Raw genomic sequence first — 14200 nt, 5'->3', positions numbered from 1 at the left:
CAAATGAATATATAAGTTGTTTAAAAAGCATATCTGAATGACCAAGAATGAAGTCTGGCATATGTAAGAAGAAATGAGCACATCCTCTAAATGGGCTCGATGGTATGATCTAAGTTCTATTATATAGAACTTATATGGTCTAAATCTATAACTGGATTGCTCTTTAAATTAAGTGAATTTGTATGTCCGCTTTCCCTTAATGGAATCAGTTTTGATATACTCTTTGTTCATGCTGTTACGGCTTCAGTCTAAGGGTTCTTTGTATTAACTTTTTAAAGTTACATCACAAAGAGGTTTTAAGATTTCCCAGCAGGCTTTTATTTAACCAAAGCTTTTGATCTCAAACCTGCTGGGGACTAGTGAAATCCTTACCAATTCTCCAGGAACTTCTCACTATTGGAATTTGAAAAGACCCACCTGAAGGACTGAACTCCCAGTATGGTTTCAGCCACCCTTCAGATCACGCTATTCAGGCAGCTGGCGAGGGGGTCTAGTGCACCCTTTGTGATCGGCTAAGCAGCCTAAGGTGTCCTTTGCATGAGTTGTACTCCCGAGGAAATAAAAACCAGGAGGACACAGACCTATATACCTTATTTCCTGCTATCTTCAGTTAAAGGCGGATTGCAGGGGGTCTGCTTAACATCCTTTGCTACCTAAATACCTTTTGGACATGGGAACTCAATAAAAGAACTTTCATTGCATCCATTACCCTACTGCGGGGCATAACAAATTAGATTTAAAAGGCTACTTTTTTCCCCCTTACAGCTATTTCCAACATTTTCTTTAAAATTTCAATTTAGTGTCTAGTGCCAGAATATTCTATAATATACTTTAAAAGTCTATAATACCAATTATGCCAACTGAACACTATTTCCAAAGAATTAGGCTTCTATTCGTATAGAAAAATTGTAGTTTAGAATTAAGATAAGGTAAAAAATAAAATAAAATAAAATGAAGATAAGTTAGAAAATTATGTTTAAAACAGGTTAAATATAAAACTATATAACGCAAATATTGTTCTTGGATAACTCTTTTAAATATAAATGCATTAATTTTTTATTTGGCTCCAAATTCCCACTCTTTGAAAAAATTTTCATTTGAGGTTGAAAAATATCAATGCCACATATTAACCTATTTTTAGAAAGGGTGAAATAAAATTCTCACTGATAATATTTAAATATTTTTATGTATTTTATCTTAAAACTCCATTGTGCAAAGGTTTTAGGGCATGTAAACAACACAGAACACAGAAGGCAAATACAACTTTGTAAAGAACACAATATTTGCAGCTGTGTGTGAGAACAGATTTGCCTATGGACCACTTCTCCTGTGTAAATATTTATCTTTACCCTTCTATTAATGTGGTGTCAAGCCTCTTTATTATTCAAAAAAAAATTTTGGACTCTGTCTTGATAGAGATGGATATTACTGTCATTGCATCAGATGTTATGATCCCTGACAAAGCCTCAAATTAGCTATATGCCAAAGAACTAGAAAGAAATGTATAAGTATTTCCAGAGGCTGTAAAATATTTGCCATTCAGTGCTCACTGCTTGAGGGCATACTCTCTCACACCACACATGTACCATCTATTACCAGACATTAGAGGCACTTGCTATCAGTATGTTTTTTGTCCTCTTTGTGCTCTGGTGTAACTTCAGAAAAGTAGCCTGGAACCATCTCAGTTCTGAATATGTGGTAGAGCGGTCAGGCTATGTTCAGTCTGGGTTTCAGAAACACTGTTACCACACCTGTAGAATATGACATAATTGTTCCATTTCTCGACTTATTAATTTTCATAAGCATTTGTTACACATCTGATTGGTAGATATTTATGAGTAGCTGCCTGATGGACTCTTATGTTCTGCAGTTAATAATAACTGATTATAGGAAGACAAGATGCTATGAATTCTTTCTCTGGACAAAGAGGGGCTCCAAGACTTGCAGAACTGTGAGAATCATGGGAATTATGGAAAAAAAAGATTTCTGATTTTTATGGATAAGTGTTACTTATGTTGTGTTACAGTAATCCCCTGCTTCTTTGTAAAAAACAAAAACTATGCATTTTTATTGCATAGATAAAAGATTTAATAAAATATTTCTCATGATCCCAAATTTATTCTCATTCACTTTTATTCACAGTGTGAGTAGTTAGAATTTGGGGGATGATTACTCTGCAATATCTATCATTTAAAAGATGTGTATCACCTTTGATTAGAAAACTGTACTTCCAAAATACAGCCTTTAGAAATACTCACAACATTGTACTTAGAAGTCCACTAGTGTGTGATGTATGAGAATAAAAGTTGTCATCACTCTAAATGTCCACCAACATGAGGTTGCTAAGAAGATATCGCACATCCACGGTAGCAGCACTGTCGTGGTTGCGTGCCTACTAGTGCCAAGCAGTAACTTCTCATCCTGTGTGACAACCATTTCAGGGAGGTATTGTTCATATCACACCTTACAAGCTTAGAAAGTGGATTACAGAGAAAATAAGCGACTTGTCAAAGTCAGAGAATTACTAATAGTGAAGCTAGGATTCAAACTCAACCAAGACATTTGGCTGCAAAGCCATGAACTTAACCCACTAATATTTGTGTATTTTATATAATACTCATATAACCCACTAATATGTGTGTATTCAAAGAATGAGATAGTTTTAGAGATCATGAAATGAAAAAAAGTCTAAGAAATATTAGATAGAGTTTGGTAAAAATTATGTCTGTATACATTAGAATATGGAGAGAAAAGTTTGAAGGACTATTCACCAGGCTGTTTATATTAAAATGTCTGTGGTTAGACTTTTATTTTCTACTTTATATATTTCTTTAATATTTAGATATCTTATAAATTTGTGTAATAAAAACAATACAGTTCTTTAAAATATCAACATATAAGCAGGAGAATCAATAAAATTAATAAATTATTGTATCAACATATGCAGCATTATTTCAAGATCTCAAGTGCTGGCATTCAATTTGGCCTTTTTTAAACAAAGCATAAATAAATTATATCACATAGAATTTTCCTACTACGGACATATTATTGCAGTCTGTTTTGGGGGAGGATGGTGTTCTACGGTAAAGAAAGCTACACCACCGAGACTTTTTTCCTTGTGTAAGCAATTTCTGCAAGTGACTTGTCTTATAACTATTGAATAAAAGTCCTGTTTTATCAATAGAGTTATACATATTTTTATTCTGCATTCTTTATATTAGAACACAATTATTTATTCTTTTAAAGGAGGATTGTCACAATGTTTCTAATACATAAAAACGCTTCCTACTTTTGCATTTGTAAACTGCTTCCATGCGTGGACATTGCATCCAGGTTCCTAAGATCAGGAAAAAAGATCTGTGCATTTTATTCTGAAGTTACAAATGATACTTGATACACCACTGTGCTAAAGGCAGGATTGGGCTGGCTCTAGCTTTACGTCTTGCATTTCAGCATTGAAAAAAAAATCAGTCATGGGTAATGCTTTCAAAAATGTTAATCCCAATTTTTGCTTATGGATATCACATGATTTTAAAAGGTAATAAAGAGTATTCTCAGTAGTCAAGGGTGAGTCAAGGAAAATGGCATCTATGGGAATAAGTCAGCCAAACAAAAACTTGACCCAACACCAAGCTCATTGTCAGAATCACAGCTGCCGCATCAACCAATGAGACCTGAAATGGAGGCAGCCAGGAAGTCAGGTGCCGAGGCTGGAAAGCCTGTTCCAGACCCATTGGCAGTTGGCCCTTCAGCTGCTGTACAGCCCCAGGAAGGGCCCATGGGGCTGGATCTGGTTTTCGACCACAGGAGGAAAGTGAAGTGAAGTACAACCAATACTGTCAACAGCGAGACTGTCAAGTTAGTGCTGATAATATATTCATGGGGAGATGTATTGTTTTGCTCTTCGGGTTCTGTGGGGAAGGAGAGCCAAGGGAGAATGTACATGGCAACTCTGAAAGCATAATCTACCTCCTGCTCATAGAAACTGGTGATGGTGGCTCAGGCTTCCTTTTACCTCTCGATTCCTTCTAGTAGCGTGTCTTATTTACTAAGTAGGATCTTGAAAAATATGGACAGAAGTGAATACCAGGTTTAAAAAGGAGGTGTGGTTAAAGGAACATGATACTCAGATTTTAAAAAGAAAATGGATTTTTGAGTTTGGCATTATTAACAGAGAGCTGTCATGTTCTTTTCCTTCAATAGAGAAAAGAAGTGACCCAAAACAGAAAATAAATGACCCGTGCTATGATTAGCAACTCACTGTGTTTGTTTAGTGTCAAGAATGCTGCTAGGATTTAATAAAAATTTACAATCATAGATCACCTCCCAAAACAAAAGCAAATAAACAAAGCACACATCTTTAAGGTAAGTCATCTTCTAACACCTTTGAAGCTAAGGATTGTCCTGCTTGCACAGAGCAGGCATTTCGTAAACGGTGAAAACTGAATATGACTCGCTGAACCTTGAGCTTGTCTTTGCAGTCTGTGTCCCTCCCGGATAGACACCCAGTTGTATGGCCTCCAGATTCATATTATTACATTCTCACTTTGGTGCTGAGACTTTATATAAAAACTTTATGAAAAGCTTTCTTAATGACAAACACATTCGTTTCATCCACTGTAGTGAATAGCACCTGGTGTGGGACCCTGAACATAGTATGTTCTCAATAAACACTTGTTAAATTTAATAAAAGTCACTAGGAATTGTGAGACATTATGGGAAGTTTGAAAGGCATTATATGTTCTTAAATTTAATGGGTGCTCCACAAACACAAATGAAATAGAAATATACTCACATATACATAACTTAAAAACCCATCATAAACACATGCAAAAACAAGAGGCATTTGTAGTGAGTGGCCAGAGGTTAACTTTTCAACATGGTTCTGATGGAGGAGATGGATAGAACTGATAACAGCTAACATTCATTAAACACTTATTATTGGCCAAGGAAAATGTTAATTGCTTTAGATGTATTGATTATCTTATTTAATTTTCACTGCAACCTTAATGTAGGTGATATTATTTTCATTTTACAGGTATGAAAACTGGGGCTTAAATTGTCAAAATAGTTGCCCCAGATTAGTAGGTGGGGGGGAGGGGCAAGCCAAGCTCTGCAGCCAGAAAATCTGGCTCATTGGCCCCATATAAAGACATATGCTATGATCTGAATGTTTGCTTTGTGCTCTCCCCCCATCCCCCATCCCCTCCCCACCCCCTCGCCAAAGCATATGTTGAAATCCTAATGCCCCAAGTAATGGTGTAAGGAGGGAGGGCCTTTGGTTATAAAAGTGGAGCACTCATGAATGGAATTAGTGTCCACATAAGAGAGACCCCAGAGAGCTCCCTATCCCCTTCCACAGGTGAGGACTCAGCTGGAACCGGGAAACAAGCCTTCACCAGAACCTGCCCATGATGGCACCCTGATCTTGGACATCCAGCCTCCGGAACAGTGAGAAATAAATTTCTATTATTTATAAGTTACCCCGTCTATGGTATTATGTTATAGCCTTCCAAACAGACTAAGACAACACATGACAACATGGAAGAATGGTAATCTTACAGTCATAAGTCTCGGAGTTTTGGAGAATTGTTCAAGGATAACCACAACTGCACATTTAGGACTCAGTTGACAACCGAAATATCATGAGTGTACCTCTAGAGATCCAGTTATCTTTTTGTTTCTTTAATAGCCAGTGTTGTATTGTGGAGGGTTGCCATCCTCATGACATTCTCTGGCCCTGATTGTATTTCGCTTGCTGCTTCTCACACACACAGTCTCACCCCAGCCTCATTTCTCCCTCAGACTTCTGACCAATCACAGCTTCCTTTGCTGTGTGGTCTCAGCTCACTGCCTTCTTCCTGAATGGAGGTCTGAATGGAGGCCTCTGAACCTCTCTCCTCACTGGCCTTCCCTGATGCCTCACATTCACACGCCTCTGAGACTGGCTTGCAGATCAGCTGGCATGTGGTCATGCCCATGGTGAGGAGCTCTGTCTCCAAGCCACCTCAGAGACCCTGGCCCTGACAGGAGACAGGAGCCTTAAGGTACAGGGCTGATCTCATTTGATTGCCGTGGCCTGGTGTGATGGTTAATTGTATATGTCAGCTTGGCTAGGCTGGGGAACCAAGAGTTGGTCAAACATCAGGTTAGATGTTCCTGTGAAGATATTTTTTAGATGTGATGAATATTTAAATTAGTAGACTTTGAGTAAAGCAGATTACTCTCCATAATGTGGTTGGTCCTCATCCAATCAGCTGAAAGCCTTAAGAGAAAATACTGAGGTCCCCCTAGAAAGAAGGAATTTTACCTCCAGACTGCCTTCCGACTCAAGATGCAGCATTAATTCTTCCTGGGGCTCCAGCCTGCCACCTGCCCTGCAGATTTCAGACTTACCAGCCCCAACAATTAGTTGCTTTCCAAGTAACCATCGACAAGTGACTTGATTTCCTTAAAGCGCAGGGTCTGACTTGGCAGGATACTGTGATAATTAGATGTGATGAATTATATTGTGATAATTAAATATTGTGAAATTCATTGATAATTAAGTGATCATTTTATGTACATAAATTGCCTGACATCTAGTAGATGCTGAATAAAAATAAGTTTCTCATCCCTTTCTCTAGCTAAAATTATACTAAGCCATTCTACTTGTTTTTTATTTCACTGGAAATGCTAGCTTTAGATATAAAGGAGTTTTTCTTATGATTGACTGATATTTCATGTGCCAACTCAAAGCCATCTCATGTTTATTTATTTAGGTATTCTTAGTCTTGCCACTCATTTCTCAGATCGACTAGTTAGTTTCAATTCTAATTGTCTCTCATTATATTGAACACAATGCATTTTCTTACCAGAGGTCACTATCTTTATGAGCCTTCAATCCTGTTCTGTTAGGGTTCTCCAGAGAAACTGAACCAAGAGAATGTGTATATATACATAAAGAGAGAGATTTACTTTAATTGTGTTTATGATTTCTATTTACCCTGTTTCATTTTGTCATTTTTTTCCTATTCTTATTTAGATTAATTGCTTTTTCTTTTTTGTTGTTGCTGTTATTAAATGGGAGTTATATATTCTACTTCTTCAGTGGTGCTCACAAGTTTTTAACAAGCACACTTGACCTATTTGTTTTAATTTCCAAACACTACACTCTTCTACCATCAATATATTATTTTACTTCCCCTTTGTTTTTATCCCCTAAACTAAGTCACTGTATTTTACCTCAATATTTACTTAGACTTACACACATATTTACCAGTTTCTTTGAGCACCACCTTTTGTACCTCTCCTTTATTCTAAGTCAATGTTCTTTTTACAGACAGACATCCTTTGGTGGTTCTTTCAGTAAGAAATCTGAGGATTGTAAACTCTATCAGTTTTTATTTTTTTAAAAATCCTAACTCTTTTGATCACATCCTTAATCTTTAATTATAATTGATGTGGGTATAAAATTCTAAGTTGACAGTTGTTTTTTCCCATAGCACTTTGAAGCTATTATTCCATTTCCTGCTGACTCTATTTTTATTGATGAAATCTCTGCTTTAGCCTAATTGCTGTTCTTTAGGTAATCTGAGTTTTCTTTCTAGTTGCCTTTAATATGCATGTCTTTTTAACTTTATTATTATTTATTTTAACTATAATGTGTCCAGGTATGGATTTATTTTCATTTATTTCATTCCTCTGTAACTCCTTCTAGATATGTGTTTGACCATCTCATTCTTTCCTTCATGTCTTCTAGCATTAAAACAAATTTCATTGGGTCTCCTTTTCTCTGTACTAATTGGAGATAATTTTCTTAGCTATGTTTTCTAGTTCAGGCATGAGCTCTTTAGCTACTGATTAGCCCATCCATTGAGGATTTTCATTTTAATGAACAAATTTCTCATTTCTGCATGCTTAATTTGTTTATTTTTCAAATTTGCGTTTCCTTTTTTCATTATGTTCTGTTCTTTTTATAGTTATTCCTTTTTTTAATCTTTTTTATCATTTTAAGCATCTTTATTTTGTATTGTCTTTCAGATTATTAGATCAAGGTATTAAGGGTACTAATCTTTATGTTTGTCGTGTCTCCTGACTCTCTCTTACAGAAAATTGTTTTCTTGTGTGGCTCGTCACTCCTGTATTGTGAGCTTTTCTTCAGCTGTAGGATTCTTGGGCACCCCAGGCAGTGTCAGCAGTCCCTAAACACAGGTTTGGGGTTTCCTTTTGTCAGGTTCATTTCCCTTTTTTGTACATTAGATTCTTGAGATTTTCAAATAACACAAATGCACACTCTACTCTTGCATAAGGCACATTTTTGGGAGTTTAATATTTGCTGACTTTTTTTCCTTCCTCTGTAACAAGCAGAAACAAATGTCGTTGTTGCTTACCTAAACCAGTATCTCCCACAGTTGCTGTGAGGTCAGTCATGAGTGACGAGGTCCTGCAGCTCCCATCTCCTCCCGACCCCTGAGCCCCAAGCCTGCCACAGGGATGTTCGTGCTTGTGTTCACCTTCGTGTACCAGCCCTGTGTGTTCTGCTCTGCCATACCCAGGTCCGGGAGGGGAAGGATGGGCAGAGGATGAGACCCCCGACACCGGACCTGCCTTCAGGAGAGGACGTGTGTGGGTACAGCTTCCTCTGTGTGCCCCACTGTACCTGTGTCTCCGGCTTCCTCAGCTGCCCGATGGTCTTCAGCCTCTGTCCCCGCTCTGTCCCTCACAGCAACTAGTGTCACGTCCTGCATGCCCTGGGCTGCTTCTCATTCTGTCACCTCAGCTCTGTATCCTTCCGGCCGCAGGGAATGGGGCCTACTCACCCGAGCCTGGTCTCTGAGCCCCTGGACCAGCTGTCTCCCGTGGTGCCGGCCCACACGTGACCACGCCTCGGCAAGCGCCCCCTGCCCCAGCAGCCTCAAGTGTGGTTCACGGGAAAGCCTGAGGAGGGCCCAGGTCTGTGCTCAGGACTCAGAAGCCTGCCGGTCAGCGGTCCCCAGCCTGGGACGTGGCAGGAGGCTGGGCAAGCGAGCGCTGTGGACAGACCCTCGGGTTGCCCACCTGTAGAAGGATAGAGATTGGAGGTCCCCCTGTTTTACAGGTGCCCGCAGACCTGGATGTTATGAAGTTGTACGTAGCGTGAACACTTTGTAATGTTGATTGATTGAATGTAAGACCATTCATCTAAAAAAAAAAAGTTTCCATGTTGCGAGAAACAAGAATCCCATTATTACTATTACTAATTTTATTAAAACAGTATTAATCAAAAGAGTGCTACCATTATTACCATTCTTGCCATGCCTATGCCATTTTAAGAACAAACATCCTCAACTAATTTGAGTTGCAACTTTTCCATATTGTTTTTGGATGACTGGTTTCCATATTTTAGATTATGCCTATAGCATAGAGACAGAAATAAATAAATTGTACAGATTTACATTAGACACTATTTTGACTTCCTTTAGGCAAAATAGTATGAGAATTTTATCACTAGAGCTCTTGAATGTTAATTTATTTTTTTCTCCACTCCTTTGAGATCCCCATTTCAATTTTTAACAACTTCCTCCCTTCTCCACTTCTATTATAACACAAAAAGGGGGAAGAGGTGAGAGGAAGATGGTAGAGAATCTCTGAGAAATAACAAAAGGAAAAAATAGTAATAAATTGGCAGAAGGGAAGGAAATAAAAACAAAATTAAAGGGAGTAAATTTTCAAGAGTGGAGAAAATAATATGATAGTATCCCAAGGAACGTGAGTAAAGAAGCTATGGGTCAAAGAAAAGAGAAAAGGAGTGAGGGGTGAGATGCTGGGATGGAGAAAGCATGAAGCATTGTGGGTGATGACGAGAGAAACAGAACAAGTGCCATTTGTGCCTATTGTGTGCTGGAAGAACAGTAGGCACATTTCATCCACAGCTCATGTGTAGAGTCAACAAATGTATGAACCATGAATGATTATCTCATTTGATAAATCAAAGAAGTCAGAGAAATTAAATAGCTCATCCAAGATCTGAAGAGTTAGTAAAAACCTGAGTCAGAATTCATGCACAAATCTGTGTGTTTTCACCAAAAACTGGGGCAGGATTGGAAAGGTCACTCTCCACCCACTGTGTGGAACAGAGGACAGATGCCCCTGCTTCTTTCTTCTTTTCTTTGCCAGCTAATTACATGTCTGATTAGTGTAGGACAAAGGAAAATGTGCAGAAGAGAAGCCTGACAAGGTTGAGAAGGAAATGGCCCGGGAGAAAGGAAGATGATTCATTGATAAGCTCTTTGTCCTCTAGAAATGCAATAGGCCTCCTAGGAGGAGAGACTCAGAGACTGTCTGGGGGGGCAGCTCCGGCCTTGAAGGAATTGTCACCCAGAGGTGACCGGGCACAGAAGTGCTGGAGCATTTTCAGACCTCCCTACCTCAGCAAGCCACAAAAAAAGTGCTATAAAATGTCTTTGATTCTTCCTCCTTTTCACTCATACTATTATATACCGGCCTATCCGACATTGCCCTTTAAAACCAGGCCACCTTTGGAGCAGTGAATTAACCATGTGGTGTTTCTTGAGCATCTAATCCATGGAATAGGATCCCATGTCATACTTGTTTAAGACTCAATACAACTTAAATAGGGTTTGCTGCATTATTCACCGCAAGTAAAAACCCCAAGAAACCAAAACAGAATTATACAGCAATTTAAAAGAATACTATTTTCCCACTGATGACGCCTAGTATCATGTCTCCATGTTGCTGGTAATGGAATGAAAGTCACGTCAGATACACGGTGAGGTCAACTCACCTTGTCATTAAAGTTCAAAAAATCAAAAGCCCTTTCTTTAAAAAAAACTTTTTTTAGTTCTTGCTAATTTTTATCACCATTTCCATTGTGTGATTTTTTTTTTTCAGAGATGAAAATAAAGGTCATTTTTAATCCCCAACTTCTAGTTTAGTGTTATCTCAAATCAATTCTTGATATACACATCATTTAAAATTGTCTTTTCTAGTTAGAGGCAAGTGTGGAGTTTTCAATGAAGAATGAGGGTTTCATTCGACTCTCTCTTAGGTGCACATAGAGCCTTCTAAACATTTCAGAGCGTGGGTGGACCTCCCTCTATAAATCGTAAATTGCCCACGCTTTTGAACTCCCTTTCTCTTTTAAAGCCACCTAGGTTAAAAATTAAGCCCCTACAGTGAAGGGCACCTGTATTTGCTTGCCCTATTATGCAGCTATACTGAAATGCTTTACAGCTGTCTAAATTAGCATAATTAAATCCACATCAATTAAAAACCTCAATCACCTCTCTCCCCTTCACATGTAGATGGTGACATTTGTCTAAGGTGGGAACTAACAAAAGAACTTTTTAACAGTTGAAGATCTGGCTCAAAAGGAGGGTAATAGGATTGGTCTATTGTTCCGGGTTCACCTAAGATGGGGAGCAGTGGTCAATGAGAGCTATTTGGCCAAAGTCGTCTGCGGTTTGCATTTCAATGCTGCTGGCAGCAGGGCCAGCCATTCGAGATGTGCATTTTACAGCAGGCCTCTCCTCCAATAATGAGGGTATACAAAGCGCCATTCTGACTTTGGGGGTGGTGGTTGTTTTTAAACTGGGGAAGTCTGGTGACCTCAGGATAGTGACAAGCCTAAACCGTGTGGTGCTGGCAGAGAAAATTCCTGGAGATGAAAACTGACGTGGGGTCCAGGGGTTAATTTCTGGAACAGACAAATTTGCATACAAATGAAAAATGATGGGATTTCCGTTCTCCTAAATTTTCAATGTCATCAGCATCAAACAGCAGCCCTGCTCCCTTGCTGTTTGAAGAATATTCATTACTTTAGAAAAAGGGGCACCTTGTTTGGTGTTCAACTGAATGCAGGTCTATGACTCAATTTGTGAAGCCTCATCTGGAGGGTGAGTTTTCTGTGCATCTTCGTAATACTACTAAGTATGGCTTGAATGATATTTATTTTTATAATCCTAAACTTTTCTGAATAAACATTGAATGGCCTGTGGTTGACTACTTTGAGCATTTACCTTTTCACCCTCATGAGCTGTTTACCCATATTTAGCTGACCTTTCTTTTTTATAATATCACAGAGGATGACATTTGGGTCTATGTTAAGTTACTGGATTTGAGAGACGGGACATGACAATACTAATTTCTCCAAAGCACATGATATTTCTTCATTTTTTATTCTTTTAGTTATTTGTTTTTTTCACATTTAAAGACAGTTGTTTTTAGAGTAGTTTTAGGTTCTCAGAATTGAAAGGAAGGTCAGAGAGTTCTCATAACCCGCTGTTGCCATCCCTGTTCAGACTGTCTCATTGTCAACATGCCCCACCAGGGTGGTACATGTGTTACAACTGATGAACCTACACCGACACGTCGTAATCACCCAAAGTCCATAGTTTCCTTTAGGGCTCACTCTTGGTGTTCCACATTCTATGGGTTTGGACAAACGTATAGCGACATATATCCATTCTTATAGTATCATATATCATTATAATATCAGACATGTAGAGTATCATATAGTTCCAGTGCCCTAAAAATCCTCTGTCCTCCGTTTATTCATCCCTCTCTCCCCCTCAATCCCTGGCAAGCACCGGTTTTCACTGTCTATGTACTTTTGCCTTTTCCACACAGCCTATGGATGGAATCATACAGTACGTAGCCTTTCATTTTGGCTTCTTTCCCTTAGTAACATACACTGAAGTTTCCTTCATGTCTTTTCATGGCTTGATAACTTGTTGTTTTTAGTGCTGAATAATATTCAATTGTCTGGGTGTATCACAGTTTATTTATTCATTCACCTACTGAAGGACATCTTGGTTGCTTCCATTAAATGCTTTTTTGATGACATAATTCATATCTGCTCTTTTTTTAATAAATGTACTTATTTTATTTTATTTATTTTTGGCTGCGTTGGGTCTTCGTTGCTGTGTGCGGGCTTTCTCTAGTTGCGGCGAACGGGGGCTACTCTTGGTTGCGGTGCACGGGCTTCTCATTGTGGTGGCTTCTCTTGTTGTGGAACATGGGCTCTAGGTGTGCAGGCTTCAGTAGTTGTGGCACGCAGGCTCAGTAGTTGTGGCGCACGGGCTTAGTTGCTCCGCGGCATGTGGGATCCTCCCAGACCAGGGATCAAACCCATGTCCCCTACATTGGCAGGCAGATTCTTAACCACTGCACCACCAGGGAAGTCCCCTGCTCATTTTTATAGTGTTACAAAAATATAAGTATGCAGAAAGAAGAAAATAAAAATTATTCAAAGTCTCAGTTCTTAGACACCACTGCCAGTTAATATTTTAGTGTATATTCTTCCTCAACCCCCTTCTTCAAAGTTTCCATACTTTGAAACTGTCAGCCCATTGAAGGCAAGGATGCTTCCCGTTGCCTATAGCAAAGCCGACCCTTTTTAATTAGCTAAGCCTGCCCTCAAGGAAATACTGCTAGAGACACGTTCTTATGAGTCAGTCTCTCTCCTTTCCCCGCTGTATCACTAGCGGTCGAGAAGACCCCAAATAACTTCTTGAAACCCCTAAGTCTTCTTTCTTCCAAAATATGGATCTCTCTAGATACTGTGTCTAGATGCTGCCATAAATTAGTGACTGTTAAAGTACATCAAAACTCTTATTTAACTTTTAGGACAATACTGAAATATTTACATTTTTGTAATGAAACAGAAAGTACTTTGCTCAGTTCCTCAGCTCTTTAGAGCTGTAGGATGCCTCAAGGGACACGCCTGACAATACTCGCCATTCAGATTTGCCTGCAACTTCTGTGGGGAACAGTTCGTGATACTTTCTACTGGGTCATGGAATGTTCTTCAACACTTTACTTCTCTCTCATGGATGAGATGCCTCCTTGGCAGTTTATCATTTTCTCTCTCTCTCTCTCTCTCTCTCTCTCTGAACTATTAATAAGAAAGCAAGGAATGATGCATAAACTTTAGAAATCTCATAAAAGGAAAAGGTCCAACTTTCAGGATATGAAATGATTGAGAAATCCCTTAAAGAAATAGCACTACAGCAGCTAAATTGCTACGATATATGAACCAGAAAGGCAATATAATAATGTGCATGGGGATAAAATATATCTGTTTTAACCTGGAACTTCACATTTGTATACAGTCTGGTCATATGCATCTCTGGTACAATAAGTACCTTTAACATATATGTGAGTTTATCAGAAATACCTTTAAGGTTTTTGTCGATTAAGGTATCTTTATTGTGATTAC

General features: G+C 38.7%; 1 protein-coding gene across 15 annotated transcripts in view; it reads left to right on the top strand.

Annotated features, from left to right (window-relative positions):
- Positions 1 to 14200, top strand: part of GTDC1 (glycosyltransferase like domain containing 1) — a 533399-nt gene that overhangs the window by 452435 nt on the left and 66764 nt on the right. For 12 of the 15 annotated variants that reach the window (XM_061183712.1, XM_061183697.1, XM_061183695.1 and 9 more), the window contains 2 exons: positions 5363 to 5451; positions 8784 to 9198. In XM_061183712.1, the coding sequence (XP_061039695.1) occupies positions 5363 to 5451; positions 8784 to 9045 (351 nt within the window). In that variant the 3' untranslated portion in view covers positions 9046 to 9198. Of the gene's footprint in view, positions 1 to 5362; positions 5452 to 8393; positions 8502 to 8537; positions 9199 to 14200 lie in introns of those variants that run through there. The other 3 variants (XM_061183738.1, XM_061183746.1, XM_061183730.1) reach the window with 3 other exon arrangements.

This window comes from Eubalaena glacialis, chromosome 1 (assembly GCF_028564815.1).
Source record: "Eubalaena glacialis isolate mEubGla1 chromosome 1, mEubGla1.1.hap2.+ XY, whole genome shotgun sequence".
Lineage (NCBI taxonomy): Eukaryota > Metazoa > Chordata > Mammalia > Artiodactyla > Balaenidae > Eubalaena > Eubalaena glacialis.
This window is presented reverse-complemented; position numbering and strand designations above follow the sequence as displayed.